This window comes from Prunus avium, chromosome 3 (genome assembly GCF_965620075.1).
Source record: "Prunus avium chromosome 3, drPruAviu1.hap1.1, whole genome shotgun sequence".
In the NCBI taxonomy this organism is placed as follows: Eukaryota; Viridiplantae; Streptophyta; class Magnoliopsida; order Rosales; family Rosaceae; genus Prunus; species Prunus avium.
The window spans coordinates 26,666,109-26,684,479 of record NC_142286.1 but is presented as its reverse complement, the minus strand read 5'-3'; the positions used below and the strand labels follow the sequence as shown (position 1 = coordinate 26,684,479).

At 39.8% G+C, this 18,371-nt stretch overlaps 1 protein-coding gene and 1 pseudogene across 1 annotated transcript; one reads left to right on the top strand and one right to left on the bottom strand.

The window, feature by feature from the left end:
* The first annotated feature begins 3,874 nt into the window (after nt 1-3,874).
* On the top strand, nt 3,875-7,218 carry LOC110770994 (disease resistance protein RPV1-like). The gene is made up of 4 exons (XM_088251028.1): nt 3,875-4,453; nt 5,078-6,179; nt 6,266-6,346; nt 6,528-7,218. Exons 1-4 carry the CDS (start codon nt 3,942-3,944, stop codon nt 6,969-6,971), a joined length of 2,139 nt encoding a protein of 712 aa, XP_088107154.1. The 5' UTR covers nt 3,875-3,941; the 3' UTR covers nt 6,972-7,218.
* A 6,449-nt stretch (nt 7,219-13,667) lies between these two features.
* LOC110770989 (protein ACCELERATED CELL DEATH 6-like) lies at nt 13,668-16,193 on the bottom strand (annotated as a pseudogene).
* Between the last annotated feature and the right edge of the window lie 2,178 nt (nt 16,194-18,371).

The window sequence follows — 18,371 nt, the reverse complement described above, 5'->3', positions numbered from 1 at the left end:
AAAAGGGTGATAGAAAGTGCTGTTTCTGTTTTTCTTTGGTTTCTTGTGTTGTTTCATTTCTTTTACATTTCTTTACTCTTTTTTAGTTTCCAATTTGCATTTGTGCATTTGTAGTGTGTTAAATAAGTGTTCTTTACGTACTCAAATTAGAACTTATAGAAGCCGACAAGTTCTTCGTGGGATCGACCCCGTACTTACATAATCTATACTTCATTAGATTCGTACACTTGCGAGTATTTTTAATTGGTTGTTTGCACATTAATTTGTGTCCTTTTAGGAATGCAACACGCATGTATATAAAAAGTTCTACCCAAGTTCCAACCCAACAAAATTTAATTGAAAGATGATTCGTAAAGCCCAGTTTCGATCGGTCACTTATCTTCATCATCAATGATAGGATTTTTAGTACCTGCACAAAGAGAGTTAAAATCACTGAAAATACTTGCAAGAATACAAGGGAATTGTAGTATAAATGCTCAAGCAAGGTCGTTGTCCCCAAAGATTGTTTTATTAATTTGTAATTAAACTAACTCTTAATTAATGATTAAAATAGATTTTATCAAAGATCTGAAATTTATGAATTTGAAAAGATTAAATTAACAATAAAAGAAATCTAAAAGTTGGGAAATAATAACAACAAAGAAGGAAAACCATTTTTAAAAATAACAATTTAGAGAAAACTAGGGTTCAGCCAACACCGTCACAATCCTATGCAATTTTATCAATTACTTATGAATTTCCACATATATGCTTTGAAGGTTAGGTTTTCCTAATGCATATTTTCCTTGTGATGTTCAAGCGAAAACGTATATCTAACATGCAATCCGTCTGTGATGTTCATATCAAATATAAACATGCAAAACTCATTAAGCTTTGTGAAAACCCTTTGAAAAACCATGCAACCCTTAAGAGCGTGATGTTCGCCTTAAGTGAACTTACAACTACTAACCACAAGAAGCCATCCTCAATTTCAGGGTGATGTTCCAATAGAAATTGCATCAAATTACTTGTCTAAATATCCTAATGGTGATCAGTCATTAAAATAGATAGATAGTTTTAAACGCAGTGATTAATAACTCAAAGCAAACATGCATCCATTCATAAGCAAATTAGTAAAATTACATATTCATGCTAAGGCTTATGGCCTCGCCCTAGCAATTGAATTAGTTACACATATTCATAACTAAAATTAAAGAAAATATCATTCGAATGAATAAGAGTGAAAACACCTTGAAGTAGAAGTTCTTCAAAAATGTAAGATCCCATATCGACCAACGGAGAGGGGGTGATGTGCCATATATGTACATGCCTGCATCCATCTAGCACGAGGCCTTTTGGGAGCTCACTGGCTTCGGATTCGTGAGAACTCAAAAGTTAAGGGAGTTGGGGGCTAGAGCAATCCCAGGATGGGTGACCCACTGGGAAGTTGATCGTGAGCTCCCAGAAACAAAACCGTGAGGGCCAGAGAATGTTGCACTACTAAGCACTGACAATTTGGTATCAGAGCCACTCTGCCATGTGGTGCGAGTGTGCTGACGAGGACGTCGGGCCCCTAAGGGGGGTGGATTGTGAGATCCCACATCGACCAACGGAGAGGGGGGTGATGTGCCTTATATGTGCACACCCGCATCCATCTAGCACGATATCTTTTGGGAGCTCACTGGCTTCGAAGTCATGGGAACTCCAAAGTTAAGCGAGTTGGGGGCCAGAGCAATCCCATGATGGGTGACCCACTGGGAAGTTGGTAGTGAGCTCCCAAAAACAAAACCGTAAAGGCCAGAGAGGGGGGGCCCAAAGCGGACAATATCGTGCTATGGCGGAGCGGGTCCCGGGATGTGACAATTTGGTATCAGAGCCACTCTGCCGTGTGGTGCGAGTGTGCCGATGAGGACGTCGGGCCCCTAAGAGGGGTGGATTGTAAGATCCCATATCGACCAACGGAGAGGAGGTGATGTGTCATATATGTACATGCCCGCATCCATCTAGCACGAGGCCTTTTGGGAGCTCACTGGCTTCAGAGTCGTGAGAACTCCGAAGTTAAGCGAGTTGGGGGCTAGAGCAATCCCAAGATGGGTGACCCACTGGGAAGTTGATCGTGAGCTCCCAGAAACAAAACCGTGAGGGCCAGAGAGGGGGTGCTCAAAGCGGACAATATTATGCTACGGCGGAGCCGATCTGGGATGTGACAAAAAACCCTAGCAAAAGTCGCGTTCCAAAGCCAAAAGAGAAGTCCCTAAAAATTCTGCGAAATAGAGCTTAAATACTCCTACAAAGAAGCTTCCCACAACCAGCTTTTCTATCCCCACAAGGAAACTAAATAAAATAAAATAATGACATGACATAAAATCCAAATTGGACTAGGAGAATCTGTCCATAATCTGCCCAGCCAAGTTTTGGGCTTAAATCTCCTCCAAATCCGGCCAAACATAGCTTGTTTTAAAGATAAAAACATTCGGAACATATCTTCAGAAGGCCACGAACCCATCTGAGGTAATCTTGGGCTCCAAAAACACAATAAAGGCCCAAAACGTCACTATTCCTGAACAGCGCACTGCTCCTTTATTTTATTGCCAGAAAATAACCGCTTGGTAGAAACATCTGAAATTTTGATACGATCAAGCTAAGTGACTCACGAATGTCCTCCAACTAGAATTACTCCAAAATTCGTCCATTTGATTACGTTTTGCTCCAGATGAAATCGAAAGCCCTATATTGGAAATATAATTCAAAGTATCAAAATTCTTCCAAAATATTAACCAAAATATACTAAGAATGGGGCTAAATTTATAATATAAAATATGCCCATCAATCAACTATATAAGTTACGTCCACAACTGGATTAGTAGACACCTTTCAAAGTTGCGCGGAAGTTAGCAGGAAATAACAAGCTCTCATTCAGTTGACTTTCACAATTAGGTTGAAGGTCCACTTTTTTCGAATTTTTTCGGAAGAATGAAAATCCAAAAAAACTGCAATGTAGTTGCTGATTACACACAAGGGCAGATCCACGTATAGGCTAGCATGTGCTCTAGCATAGTGCTGACTTTTGAGATTAGGCTTATTGTGTAGGCTCAATCTAGACCAATCAAAGAAATCAGCCGGCTGCAAGAAGAAAGAACAGAGAAATAGAGCAGATGGAGAGAGAAGAAAGAAAAGAAGAAGAGAGGAAGAAGGAAAAAGAATAAAGAAAGAAAGAGAGAGAGAGAGAGAGAGAGAGAGAGAGAGAGAGAGAGAGAGAGGAGGAAATAGAATAACAAAGAAAGGGGGAGATATGTGTTGGGATGGGATGTGTTTTTATTTTGTCAGGTGCACTGCCCAACAAAATGTGATGTTTTTATTTTATTTTTACTTCAATTCCTTCTAATTATTTGTTCTTTGTTTCTTTCTTTGTTTCCCTTCAATCCCTTCCAAATATTTCAACAATATTACCAATAATTCCAACATTGTTTCTGTTTCAAATGTTGTATAATAACAAAAAAATTCTAAATATGATGAAGAAAATATACTGAAAAAAGTGTGCTTATAAATAAAAAAAATTGTAACAAACAAGGGCTTAGCCTACCCCTACGTATATTTCTGGGTCCGCCATTGATTACACATCAACTAGTCTAGAAGGGTAAAGCATAGAACCTTGTGTGTGAGAGACGGAAATCAAACATAGAACCTCATATGCAAGGGTAAATGATCTTAACCACTTAAGCTACAAGCCCAACAAACTTTAATTGAAAGATTGGTAAAATCTTGTTTCGGTTGGTAAGTCGCCATCATCATCAACACAGAAGTCGGCAGGAAATAACAAGCTCTCATTCACGTTGACTTTCACAATCAGGTTGCAGGTAGCAGGAAACTGCTTAGCAAATAATACAATGCAAGTGGCATATACTACGTGACGCCTATATAGCAAGAGAATTCAAGTCGTTGACATATCATTATGAAACAAAATGGATTCAGTGACCATTCAATTAGGAGCCTCTTCTTCCTCCTCCTCTTTCAACCATTCATGTACATATGATGTCTTTCTCTGTTATAGAGGCGCGGATACCCACAACAATTTTACAGACCACTTGTACAGCAATTTGCTTCAAAGGGGAATTAAAACCTTCCTAGCTGATGTGCTTCTTAGAAGAGGAGAAGAACTAACATTACCAATGCTTTATAAAATCATTGAAGACTCAAGGATTTCTATCATCGTATTCTCTGAAAATTTTGCATCCTCAGGCTGGTGCTTGGATGAACTGGTTGAGATCCTTCAATGTCGAGAATCAAACCAGCAAATAGTTTGGCCAGTTTATTACAAGGTGGATCCCATGGATGTGCGCAACCAACAAGGTACTTTTGGTGAGGCACTTGCTAACCATGAAAACAAATTCAGAGATGACATGGAGAAGGTGCTGAGATGGAGGGCAGCTCTTACAGATGCAACAAATTTGCCTGGGTGGTATTTCTTGGACGGGTATATTTTTGTGAACCACTTACTAGCGTTTTGAATTTTTTTTTTTTTTTTTTTTCTAATTTCTTTAATTTTATAAAATTGATTCCTTTTAGTACAGGATTCAAAACTCATACTAATCTCTCAAAAGGACATATATATAGTACTATCATCTAACAAAACTCTATCATCGTCAACGAAAATGTATAGCCTAGCTAACAATTATATCCCTTTTAAGTTAAAACAATAGCCTCTCATGATCACTTTTAATATTGAAAGAAATTTAAAATTTAATTCCATTCATTAATATTTATCTTCTCTCTAACAGTCCTCACTTTGGTCTTTTTGCAATAATTTTCGTTAACAATTTCTATTGCATTTCACCTCCTTGCACCTCTTTATGTCCGTCACTAATCCACGCTACATGTCATACTTGTGGGCACCAACACAAATACTAGTATCACAATAAAAATTAAATAAAGAATTTAGTCACTAAATAATGGGATATGACATGAAAATATTTTACTTATTTTGGTGTGCTAACATTATTCTTTTTCCTAAGGAAACAAGTTATATGAATAGCTTGTTTGGTAGCATCACTTCCCCTTAAGAATTTTTTTGGTGAGTTTATATTATTTGAAATTGCAGGCACAATTCTAAATTTATTGATAACATTGTTGAAGAGATTTCGGCACAAGTATTAAACCGCACCTATTTAAATGTGGCAAAGCATCCTGTTGGAATAGAGTCTCGTGTAAAGGATATGAATGAACTTTTAGGAGTTGGAGTAAATGATGTTCGCATGGTAGGTATATGGGGGATTCATGGAATAGGTAAGACAACAATTGCTAAAGCTGTTTATAATTCGATTGCCCATGAGTTTGAAGGTAGCTGTTTTTTGGAAAATGTTAGAAAAAATTCAATGGAACGTGGAGGCCTAGTCCAACTACAAAAGATTGTTCTTTCTGAGATTCTAGGGGAAGAGCAATTGGAGTTTACCGATGTTGATGAAGGAATAAATGTGATAAAGAAAAGGTTGAGCCGAAAAAGGGTCCTCTTAATTCTTGATTGCGTTAATCAAATGGAACAATTAAAAAAATTAGTCGGAGGTTCAGATTGGTATGGTTTGGGCAGTAGAATCATCATAACATCGAGAGAGAAACATGTGTTAACCGCTCATCAAGTTAACCTAACATACAAGGTGGAGGAATTAGAATTTGATGAAGCTTTTGAGCTCTTCAGTTGGAATGCCTTCCCAATAAATAAACTTCCAGATGATTATGCTAAAGTGGCTGCTGCAATAGTACACTATGCTCAAGGGATTCCGTTAGCTCTCGGACTTATAGGTTCACATCTATGTGGTAGAAGCATAGATCAATGGAGAATTGCATTAGATGGTTACAGAAGCGTTCCTAACTTAGAGATTCAAGACATTCTCAAAATAAGTTACGATGCACTAGAAGATTCAGTGAAAGAAGTTTTCCTTGACATTGCATGTTTCTTAAACGGTAGAAATAAGAAGTATGTGATAAAAATGCTGGAAAGTTGTCACCTCAACCCTGAGTATGGTATTGAAGTACTGATAGAAAAGGCCTTCATAATTATTAAAAAAGATCATATTTGGATGAATGACCTGATAGAAAAACTGGGTAAAGAAATAGTAGTTCGCCAAGATTCTTTAACCGGGCGTGAAAGACGTAGCAGATTGTGGTTTTACAAGAACGTTAACCATGTTCTATTGGAAAATAAAGTAAGTTTAAAGAAAAATACTTGTAGAAATATTATTTGAAACACTTTCACTTTTATTTGTTAATATAATTCTTTTTTTCGCACCAGGGAATAAATAAAACTATAGGCATCGTGGTAAAGTCGCATGTACCAGATGAGAAATACTTGAGCGCTAAAAGCTTCTTAAAGGTGAAATATCTTAAACTTTTTATAAACTGCTCGTTTTTTATTTTTTATTTTAATTCAATTGCTGTCTGGTCTGAATATCATTGTCATCCAATTTTAATTCAAAGAAACTTGTTAAGCTGGATGTGGACAGCAATTGAATTAAAATTCTAATTGAACGTATTACTGACTTATTTGTACGTAGGCTACTTCAGCAAAGCGGATCTTTTTACTCATTGCCCTCTGCCTAGAGATTTTGTCACTTGCTTTTGATCAGGCTTCCTCTCCAAGCAATCCCCACTATGCATTATTTGGTATGATATTGGCCATTGTTGCTGTACTGATTTGCATCTTGGACCTCATTTACAAGGGTAAAAAGGAAAGAGTTGAACTGAGGAGGTGGAGGACGTTGTGGTGGTTTTATTATCCACGTCCCCAGCGAAAGCTATATGGTAGTCTTCCTGACATTTATGGATTAGTAGGTGCCATCTCTCAGTGCATTTGCTCGACAGTTCAGTATGTGTGCTTCATCCGGCATGATCAAAATCCTATGAAAGTCTCCCTTTGGCCTGCCATCTTTCTTATATGTTTGGGTGCTTCAAGATTGAATTGGATTGGAATGGACGAGACCGATGAACAAAATGTGTGAACATGGGTATTTAGGTTATTTCTCAACTTCCTGTTTGTGAGTTTCATTGGTTAGTTTTAGTAATTGTAATGATTTTAGTCAAACAATATGGATAGAATATTTTCAGATATATTTCATTCTCCGAAAGGAGGTATTTATAATACAGGTTACAAACCCTAGTAGGGTTTAATTAGGAAATAAGTGGAATCCTAATTACATAATATCTATACAAAAGGAAAAATAAATAAAACCCAAATAGAATAGGATATATTCTACTTGCCAACACTCCCCCTCAAGTTGGAGCAAAGACGTCATGCATGCCCAACTTGTCAAGCGAGTTGAGAAAGATACTTGTAGAAACAGCTTTCGTAAGAACATCAGCTAACTGATACTCTGAACGGATGAAGGGGAAGGACACAATCTCCGCATCCAACTTTTCTTTAATGAAATTTCGATCAACCTCCACATGTTTTGTACGGTCATGTTGTACAGGATTATGAGCAATTGCAATCGCAGCCGTATTGTCACAATATAAATCCATGGGTTTATTAGGCCCAAAACCAAGGTCTTTCAACAATCTCCTCAACCATAGTAACTCAGAAATACCATGGGCCATTCCCCGATACTCGGCCTCAGCACTAGATCTAGACACCACCTTTTGTTTCTTGCTCCTCCACGTAACAAGATTGCCACCCACAAACATAAAATACCCAGATGTCGAACGCCTATCTATGGCTGAACCTGCCCAATCAACATCTGTATACCCTTCTACATTCGTATGGCCATACTTGGAGAAAATTAACCCCTTGCCAGGAGTTACTTTCAGATACCTTAAAATACGAGTCACAGCCCCCATATGATCCACACTAGGAGAGTGCATAAACTGACTCACCTTATGATTCTGCTCACTAGGGGTATCAATTGGTTTACAATCCAACATTCCAGTTTCTGCAAGTAAATCCAAAACATACTTTCTTTGGGATAGAAAAATACCATGTTTAGATCTGGCAACTTCAATTCCAAGAAAATACTTTAAATCACCCAATGATTTCATCTCGAACTTAGAAGCCAGATACTTCTGAAGACTCTGTATCTCTACATGATCATCTCCAGTCACAATCATATCATCAACATAAATAATTAAAGCCTTCAATTTACCTTTATGACGCTTCAGAAACAAAGTATGATCAAGGTTACTTTGCACATACCCAAACTTCTTCATGGATGCAGCAAATCTTCCAAACCACGCTCTTGGAGACTGCTTTAATCCATACAAGGATTTCCGTAGCTTGCACACCACACCCTCCTTAGAAGTCACAGGGATACCCGGCGGAGGATCCATATATATTTCTTCCTTGAGGTCACCATGGAGGAATGCATTTTTGACATCAAATTGTAGCAGCGGCTAGTCACGGTTAGCAGCTAAGGATAAGAGTACGCGTACAGTGTTGAGCTTAGCTACTGGAGCAAAAGTCTCTGTGTAATCCACTCCATATGTCTGAGTATACCATTTTGCTACCAATCTTGCCTTGTAACGATCAATGGAACCATCAGCCTTGTGCTTCAAAATAAACACCCATCTGCACCCAACTGCCTTTTTTCCTTTTGGTAAAGGAACTAACTCCCAAGTAGCATTCTTGTTCAAGGCTTCCATCTCAACATGCATTGCATCTACCCAGTTTTGATCAGAAAGAGCATCCTGCAACTTAGTTGGCACACATACACTAGATAATTGACACAAATATGATGCATATGACTTAGATAAACGATGAGTTGACATATAATGGTTAATGAGATATTTAGACTTGGCATGTATATCAGGAGAATATTGCACTTTAGGTTTCCCACGGGTAGTACGTGGGGGCAAAGAATAGGTAGGCACATCACTAGAAAGTACCTCATTATCACAACTTGATTGAGGCAATGGCAGGGCAGAGGGGGGTCTATTATCAATTTCATCTGTACGAGAGTCGCCAATATCACTGTTATGTCCTTCTGAGAGATGCTCGAAAACACCAACAATTTCTTATGGCGACCGGTCGTGGCTTTCTTCGCGACCGGTCGCGTCACTCGTATCGGTACTGTTGTCGCTCGTCGACGCGAGCGACCAGTCGCTTCCTATGTGCGACCGGTCGTTTTCATCACAGAGTCGTTGGCGACCGGTCGCGTCTTCCCTGCGACCGGTCGCTTCCTGTTCGCCAGAAATTCCTTCTTCAGGTCCAAAAACTTCCATATTTTTCACTCCGAAACTCTTCAATTCACTCCCCCTCTCCCCCTGAATTGAAGAGAATGGAGAGACATAGTAGGGTACTTCTTCATGAAAAGTAACATCCAAAGTGACATGTACCTTCTGAGTAGGCGGGTGATAACACTTATAACCCTTCTGAGTAGTAGAATAACCAATGAAGACGCAGCGGAGAGCACAAGGATCAAGTTTACTCCGTTGATGGGAGTAGACATGAACATACGCAACACACCCAAACACCTTCGGATGTAACTTAGAGACCGAAACCGGAGGAGTAAGATCACACAACACATCAAGTGGAGTCTTGAAATCAAGAACCCGACTAGGAGTACGGTTAATCAGTAGGCGGCGGCCAAGACACCATGTCCCCAAAGATGATGAGGAATAGACATATCCAACATAAGAGAGCGGGCAACTTCAAGTAACTGACGATTCTTCCTTTCAGACACGCCATTCTGTTGAGGAGTGAATGGAGTGGTAGTTTGGTGAATGATACCATGATCACGAAAGAACTGATTCAATGTATGATTCACATATTCACCGCCATAATCGGTCCGAAAAACTTTAACATGAGCATGAAACTGAGTAGACACCATGGCACAAAAATCAGGGAGAATAGAGGCAACATCATGTTTATTCTTCATCAAATACACCCATGTTAAGCGAGTGCAGTCATCAATAAACGTAACAAACCAACGGAAACCATTTGAAGTCACACAAGCAGGACCCCATACATCAGAATGGACTAATTCAAAAGGCAAGGCAGCTTTATTATTACTTAAGGGAAAAACAGTACGGTGACTCTTGGCCATTACACAAGTCTCACATTTGAAGCTAGACTCATCACAGGAGCGGAATAAAGATGGAAACAGACGCTTAAGGTAGCCAAATGAAGGGTGTCCCAAGCGACGATGCCATAACCAAATTTGTTGTTTGTCTTTGACACTGCAACGTTGAACAATATCAACGACACGATCACGAACTGGTGCAGAAGGAAATGTCAAATAATACAACCCCCCATATCCGTTTACCATGCCCAATCACCTCGTGAGTCTTGAGATCCTGAAAAGAGCAATGGGTAGGATAGAAAGTAGCAGAAGCTTTAAGTGTATCAAGTAAGCGACCAACAGATAACAAGTTACAATGGATATTGGGAACTAATAACGCACGAGACAAGGACAGAGTTGGGGTGAGAGAAATGGTGCCCTCACCAGTAATTGGAGAGGGAAAACCATTAACACTAGTTATATATGGGTCACGGGTGTTACTAGACAACTCATCCAAAAATTTAGCATTATAAGTCATATGATCAGAAGCACCAGTATCAATTATCCAAGTATTAGAGCCAGTACCTGGAATAGAGTCAGAAACATGCAAATTTGCAGAAGCAGCAGCAGCACCAACAATGGAATTATCACCCATGATTGTAGCAGAAACTCAACAAATCACGCAGGGTATACAACAGATCACAGCACAGACACAAATATGGCAGATGCACGAAGACAACAGAGACACAAACACAGTAGAGGCAGATGCACGAACACAGTAGAGGCACGTAGTAAAGGCACGAACACGACAGAGCACAAGGCACAAACACAGTAGAGGCAGATGCACGAACACAGTAGAGGCACAAACACGACAGAGCACACAGCGGAACACGGCAAAGGCACATACACAAGAACCCTAAAATAAATGAGGGCACACAGTAGAACACGGGTGGGCACAACACACACAGGTCACCAGAAAGTCGGTTCTGATACCAAGTCAAACAATAGAATATTTTCAGATATATTTCATTCTCCGAAAGGAGGTATTTATAATACAGGTTACAAACCCTAGTAGGGTTTAATTAGGAAATAAGTGGAATCCTAATTACATAATATCTATACAAAAGGAAAAATAAATAAAACCCAAATAGAATAGGATATATTCTACTCGCCAACAATTTTGTATTAACCCTGATAAAAAGAAAATTTTCATCAATTGCATGTAAGTGATTAATCAAAAGAAAACTCCTTTGCAGATGCATGCCGGAATGATTTTTGAAATTTCAATTTTTTTAAAATGAAATTAGAAGACATTCCGAGTTTTGAATGATTCACTTCCTTTGGATTTTGTGGGTTTAGCAAACTGAGTTTCACCTTAAATTCACAATGATTGATTTTGGCCGCAATGATTGATTTCGGGCCTTTGTTGTATACTTCTATTTATGTTGTTGAGCATTCAAACTCCTGTAATGTTTTGCATATTTAATGAATGAAGTTTTCCTTTTAAAAAAAAAAAAACATCGAGCACTTATGTATTAGAATGGAAAATCTTATGATATGACATTGAAATTATCTGAGCAAAAAAGAAAAAAAGAAGACATTGAAATTTCAAATACACCCAAGCCCAACCTAGTCCTGAATTATGAAAGAAACGACCTTTTCGGCCAAGTCCCCAGCCTTGTAACAACTTGGGTTAAACAAATGAAACACATGGGCCTTGTAACATCCCAACCCAAATAAAAAGGAATAGTAAATTAATTAATTTCAAGAATTGTAAGTTTACAATTTTGCCCTCGGAGTAGGGGTAAAATGGTTATTTTTTATCCGGAAGGATTTCGGGGCAGTGGCTATTACCTTTGCGTAGCTCGTACTGAGACGAGTTCATAGACATGCAGTAGGCTTGAATCGGAGTTGTAACGAAGAAGTTACGATCAAAAGAAGTTCAGTTGTATAACCGTAAATATTTCGAAGTTCAGTTTTAAAACCCAGATTTTCTTCTTCTTCCTCGCGAGCAGCTCGACCAGTCAACTTGAGATCGTGATTTCTCCCACCTCCGGTCTCCGTTTCAGGCAAGACCAGTCCCAAAAGAACCACCACACTTCCCTCTTCCAACCCCAACCCTTCTCCACCACGATCCACAGCCGTAGTCGCCAGAAGGAGCCAAGAAACAGGCGGTTGTGGACAGCTTTTTCGTGAACTTTCGCCGGCTCGTTCTCCCTCCTCCGGCCACCGTTTTAGGCAAGTTAGGTATGGTTTCTCACCTATTTTTCGTGATCTAGCTGATGGTTTTGTAGGATTGCGTCAATTTTGAGCGTAGATAGTTCGATTTTCGAATTTAAGTTTGGCCGGACTTCGGGTTGAATTTCCGGCCACTTCCGGCCACTTTTTGGGGTATGTCCAAGAACAAAAGTGGCTCCAAATTAGGTGTTTTACCTAAGGTAGGAGTCTTGGGCCGTGATTTTCAGATTTTCCGGCGAAGCGATATCGCTTTGGACACCCACGCGCTGCCAGCGCGTGGACACTGTAGCAGAGGGGCATTCTATCCTAAAATGATCTCCTAATTGTCACGAGTGCATAGGAATTCGCGGATCTCAATTCGGATAACGTTTGAACCCCGAACGGATTTTACATATCTTGTGTTATCCGGGTTCGATATGTTAGAACCGTTGGATCACTTCCAAATTCATATATGCTGTTCCTTGTATTCCTAGGATCGTGTAAGAATTCACGGATCGTGAATCGGAGACCCGGATGTTCCGATTCAATAACTTAAAGGTTGTGTTTTACGATAACCGTCCGATCGTGCGTGCATGAGTGATCCGACTGTCCGATCGGGACCAACTTCCAAGATGTGTATCTTAGACCTTGTGGAACTCTTAGGAACTTCCGGATCGTAAAACGGAGGTCGTGGGCCCCGTAGGCCCGGTTGGCCAAGTTTGGACAGTTTGATTCTCGGTTGACCATGAGTCTTCCGAGGTTGTTTTACCCTTCGAAAAGTATTAGGATAACCTTGTGAGAGAGTCTAGGGTCTCAGTTTTGAATATTAGTATTTAAGTGGACGTTTGTCTTCAAGAGTGTTTAGTTTTTATTTATGGAATTCTTGGATATTATTTGATAATAGAAATTATGAAATGGATGAGTATGGGATACTCGATTTGTTGGGTTGTGAAAGTGAGTCTTGGGACTCGGTTATGATTATTGGAAATAAATGGCATGATTTTGTAATGGAAGTATTATATATGAATGTAATGGTTTATCGAAATGCATTTTATATTTATTGGTTGAATTTATTATCTTTGTAAGTATTTGTGATATATGTGAGTTTTGACATATTCTAGTATCTGGAGTTATATATATACAATACTCGGAAAAGTGCTATGTTTGTTGGATATGTGTGGGGTACTTGGGATGTGGTTGTGAGATGAGGAGAGATGTGAGTTAGAATGTTAGTTTGAGTGCTATTAGCACTACCTTAGGTACCTCCCTGGATATAAAATATACTTGAGTTTACTTTCTATGCTATGAATAGGTATTGTGGGAAAATTGAATTAAGAAAGGGAATATTATTTTATAATATTTATATAAGGATTACGAACTCCACCATCATACGTACCTCCCCCTTGGATGATGATACTTGGAAACAATGGAAACGGATATTTGGAAACAGTGGATATGGACACTACCAATAGAGTATTCACCCTGTCCCTAATGCTTTCCTCGTTTGGTAACTTCCAAGTCAGTCGAACCTCCACCAGTACTGTCTGCTACTTGTGGCGATCTCTGTTTTTTTCTTTGGAGGACATGCAAACTCTGAGCTGGCTGTGCGAAAGCAGATTTCAATACCGTCCATGTAAGCCTCTGCGCAGTACAAGAAGAAACAATCCAATTACCAGACACATGTCGTTGGTAAAATAGAAACAAATCATATAGAGGTAACAAAAACATGTACTAACATGTAAATGATGATGATAAGTTTTAGTTGATCACTATTTGAGTGCTACATAACTTGGAGTTTCTAATCACAGCTGGAGCTGCCTATATATTTTTTTATTTATACCCAAATAAATGCATTGTTAGTGAATTGCCCAGCACAACTATTCATTTTCTTTCCCCACATGTTTTTTCCATTTGCTTGTTCTTTGAATTTGGCAGGAAGACTTTATCTTGTAAACTCCTTATATATGGGATCTGTGCAGTGACCGATCCGTGAATTTTTCTTATTGGGGGCAAGATGTAGACCAAATCTACAAAATCTACCACACGTTTCATACATCATTCAAATACTCAACAAGTAACAAATAAGGGTGCTAGATACTTATAAATCTGCAATCCACAGAGTCACCAAACCTTCCACAGCTGCCGAGAATACCCAGTCCACGCCACTTTGTCTCTCTAACCTGCCTTGCTCAACAGAGCATCAATGGAACTTCATGGGCAGTAAAAAAAGTTGAGTAGGGCCAATAGTCGTCACTATCCCCTCAAGTGGATCTGTCACTGGATGTGTGGTGTATGTTTTATATCAACCATTTTAGTTGAGCTACATCAGCCATAGAGTTCTAATCCTACTTCAATAAAATCTAGAGTGTTTTCTCAATTTATTTGTTTCTCCTTTTAGTTCTCTGTTCAATTTCTTTGAGAATGTACCAAACTGGAACTAATGCGTACTTGTTCCCAACACACTAAATAGAACAAGGATAATTCCCTTGGAAATGATAGCCAAAATCATCATCATCAGTCATGTGATAAAATTAGATATAGTACTAACTTACCCCATGATATGATGCAATAGTTTCCAAAGTGCTTTCTGTAATGTCAAGAGCTGTCATGTCGCTATCATTCAAGAGCTTTATGTTTGTCCTCGTATCCCAAGCCAATCTGTAGACAACCTTGGGATGGTGGTGCATCGTTGCCAAATGTAAAGGAGTATTTCCGTTCCTGTCTTTTTGGTTTATCAACATTCGAAACTCACCCTTTTTGAGAAAATATTTGACAAGATTGTCTTTACCGCATCTTGCTGCAACATGGAGTATATTTTCGCCATTAGAGTTCTTCAATTCCTTTGAATCGGGACAATGTCGAAGCAGCTCTTTAACAATCTTGACATGACCTTTGCTTGATGCTGAATGGATTGGAAAGTTGCCGCCATGATCCATTTGATGAGAATCAGAGATGCGTCTGCCTAATAAGAAGCGAACCCCTTCTACATAACCAATTGATGCTGCAGAATGTAGCGGAGTCTTCCCCTTCTCATCTTTTGAGCTCAGAAAAATTTCCTCCATGCTTGATACTATCTTTAAGATTTCTAATGGAGCCAAAGTATAAATTAGAAAAATATGAGTCTAATGAGCGTTTTTCTTTCAAGTTGAAAATGTAATAATAATAAAAAATGGATCAAAAATCCATCACACTAGCCGTTGTGGCAAAGCAGAAAAACAGTAGTAGTATTAATTGAATGTACTACCGTACCATTGTTCCGGCGGCCTAGAATTGCAGCATGCAACGGAGACTTGCCATTAACACGAACTTCTGGCTTTTTCTCAACTGCTTTTTTGTTTATTAGTTTCACGATCTCATCAAACCCTTCCTCAGCGGCCAGATACAAAGGGGACTTTGCTTCCTTATTAACATAAAAAGAAAAGGCAGGATAGGCCTCTATCAAACACTTTGCTACTGATTGGTGACCATGAATCAGGGCCTCGTGCAAGGGATTGTTTTCCTCATCATTTATCCAGGTCTGCAACATGAATACCACATCAGCATTTTCAGCGCCTGGGGCTTCATGGAGAAGAGTGTTCACCGTATCTAAATCCCCGGCTTTGGCCGTCATATGGAGCGCAGTGTCGCCCTCAAAGTTTTTCTCAAACAAAGGGGCTTGTGAAGGTGTATGATCTCGACTGCTAGTTTCGCATGGCCGAAGCTTGCAGCTATGTGAAGGAATGTATTCTTATGAGGGCTTAGTCGAGACAGAAGCCGAACGCGAGCATTGGGATCGTGTACTTCATCTGCCTCAAGCTTCCTTTCAATGGTGTCCTTAAAGCTATCTATCTTGCCCTGAGTTGCGTAGCAGTACAACTGCTGGTACAAGCGCAAGCTACTTGAATCTTCTTCGCCATCTATTTGCTCAAGGAGTCCTTCATTGAATTCCTCTGATGGTTTTGATACATTTGGTACGTCCCTAGTGCCATGTTGCGCTACGAATTTTACATCTTCCACAAGGGTTCTATTGTGCATGGGTAGATGAAGAACGGGCATTCTCCCTTGCAGTGGCGAATCCAGGATTATGTGGCCAAGGGGGCTTAGTGTAAAAGTTCCAAAATTTTTCTAAACAGAGGAAGCATGAATGGCGGAGGCTAGAAAAAGAGGAAGCATGAATGAAAGGGAATAACATAAAGGTGAGCACTGAAAATGGAAGGGAATAACATAAATAAATTGAACTATTAAAACCCAGCTGCTGTTTTGCCCAGAAATTTGAAGCTTTTTCGTCACCAAAAGTTTTTAGCGACAGATGTTCATCAGATTTTTCGTGGCTAAAACTTTTCTGCGACGGTGTTCTTCAGATTTTTCATCACTAAAAGTCAAATTTCCAGATCAACTTCAGACTTATATACAAGGGTAAGTTCCAGGTTTCTATCTTTAGTTTAGTCGTTTCCTGATTTTATTTGCAGGTTGTTTCACAAATTAGACCAGAATAATAACACATACATATGGGAATGAAGATGTGAAATTGGGAATGAAGAGTTTGGAGCTGCTGTGCAGAATCGGGTGTAAGTGATGCTGTTTTTTTTTTTTTTTTTTTTTTTAAACCTGGCCCAAAACGACGTCGTTTTGAGGCCAGGTCAATAAAAAAAAAAAACTTGACTGAGCCTTGGACCAAACGACGTCGTTTGGCAAGGCAGGTTTTGAAAAAAAATTAGCACACAGCGTGCGCAATGCGCAGCAGCAAAGGAAGAGTTCGGCTGGGAATTTCGTCGAGCAGTTGGCGTGCAGGGGCTTCCAGCAGCAGTCCAAGGGGGCTTTCATGGAGTCCCTTCCCAATTTTTCAGCATTCCAAGGGGGCTTCAGCCCCCTCTTGTCCCAACGTCGATCCGCCTTTGCTCCCTTGTCCCATGGAAAGCATTAGCATATTGCGCACTGAATTCTACATCTTCCAAAGCGGTCTGCACATAGGGCAAGCTGCTTGAATCTTCATCGCCATTTGTTTGCTCAAGGAGTCCTCCATCGAATTCCTCTGATGGTTTTGTTACATTTGGTACCTCCCCAGTGCCATGGTAGATGTGGGAACCGAATTAATTCGTAACCCTAGGTCAAATAATTCCTTCCATTTGGGGATTATTTGACCTAATTGGGAATTATTCAATTTAATTGGGGATTACCCAATTAAATAGAATGTTACCTAATTAGGTTAAGGATTGATTTGATTCCTACGAATATTCTAAATTAATGGAGGAGTTACCTAATTAAATTAGGTATTGATTTGATTGCCATCCTGATTAGGGATTTGATTTAAATCAAATAAATCAAATCCCTAATTAGTCAAATCTCGCCAAATTGGGGAGGAATAATTCCCTTCCATCTACGGAATTATTCCTCTTAAACCCTAGCCTCCGAGACTCCTATAAATACCTAGCTACACACAAGGGTTAAGGTACGTCTAAATTCTTACTGAAACTCTGCAGAAATGATCCTTCACAAACCCTAGCCACCATCTTCTCTCTCTCTCTCTCACACAAGGCTTCGGCCTCCACACACGGCTCCGGCCACCCGGTTTTCCTTAAAACACCCATCCTAACTTAGGCATCAGAGGGCCTTTGGCCAACACCCCCCGGGTGTGGTCCTTTTACTCCGATCTGTTTTGCAGGGAGAGAGAGGTGCGGAGAAGACGAAAGAATCTTTAGGCGAATATTCTCGTGGGAGGAAATTTGCTCCCACAGTAGACATTAGCATGTTGCGCAGCGAATTGTACATCTACCAAAGCGGTATCGAGGGGTGTTTGATCGAATTCCTTTGATGGTCTTGTCACATTCGGTACCTCCCTTGTACCGTGGTAACCATTAGCATATTGTGCACCAAATTTTACATCTATCAAAGCGTCTTTTTGGTACATGGGCAGATCGAGGACCACTGCTTCATTGCGGGACACAAGCTGATCACTAGCCAAGCTTCGGAGGTCCACGCCGTCATCTTCGTAGTCAGCTATGCTGATGCTTGCAGCTGTACCCTCATTGGTGGCCGCACGCAGCTCTTTGTCTTCCATATATGGACTTCAACGTTGCCTTAGATTCCAATCTGCACTTCAACGTTGCTATAAGATATGAGGAGCGCTAAAGTTTTAACTGATAATTAAGTAATTAGATACAATTAGCGGTCTACGTGTCCTTACCAAATACTGGAGGTGTGGAGGAGCCTGAG

Bases quoted from the DNA above. Each gene is read 5' to 3' on its own strand.
- LOC110770994 (XM_088251028.1), top strand. From the start codon at position 3,942: ATGGATTCAGTGACCATTCAATTAGGAGCCTCTTCTTCCTCCTCCTCT. The intron at 4,454-5,077 runs GTATATTTTTGT...TTGAAATTGCAG, and splicing joins GGGTGGTATTTCTTGGACGG to GCACAATTCTAAATTTATTG. The intron at 6,180-6,265 runs GTAAGTTTAAAG...TTTTCGCACCAG, and splicing joins ATGTTCTATTGGAAAATAAA to GGAATAAATAAAACTATAGG.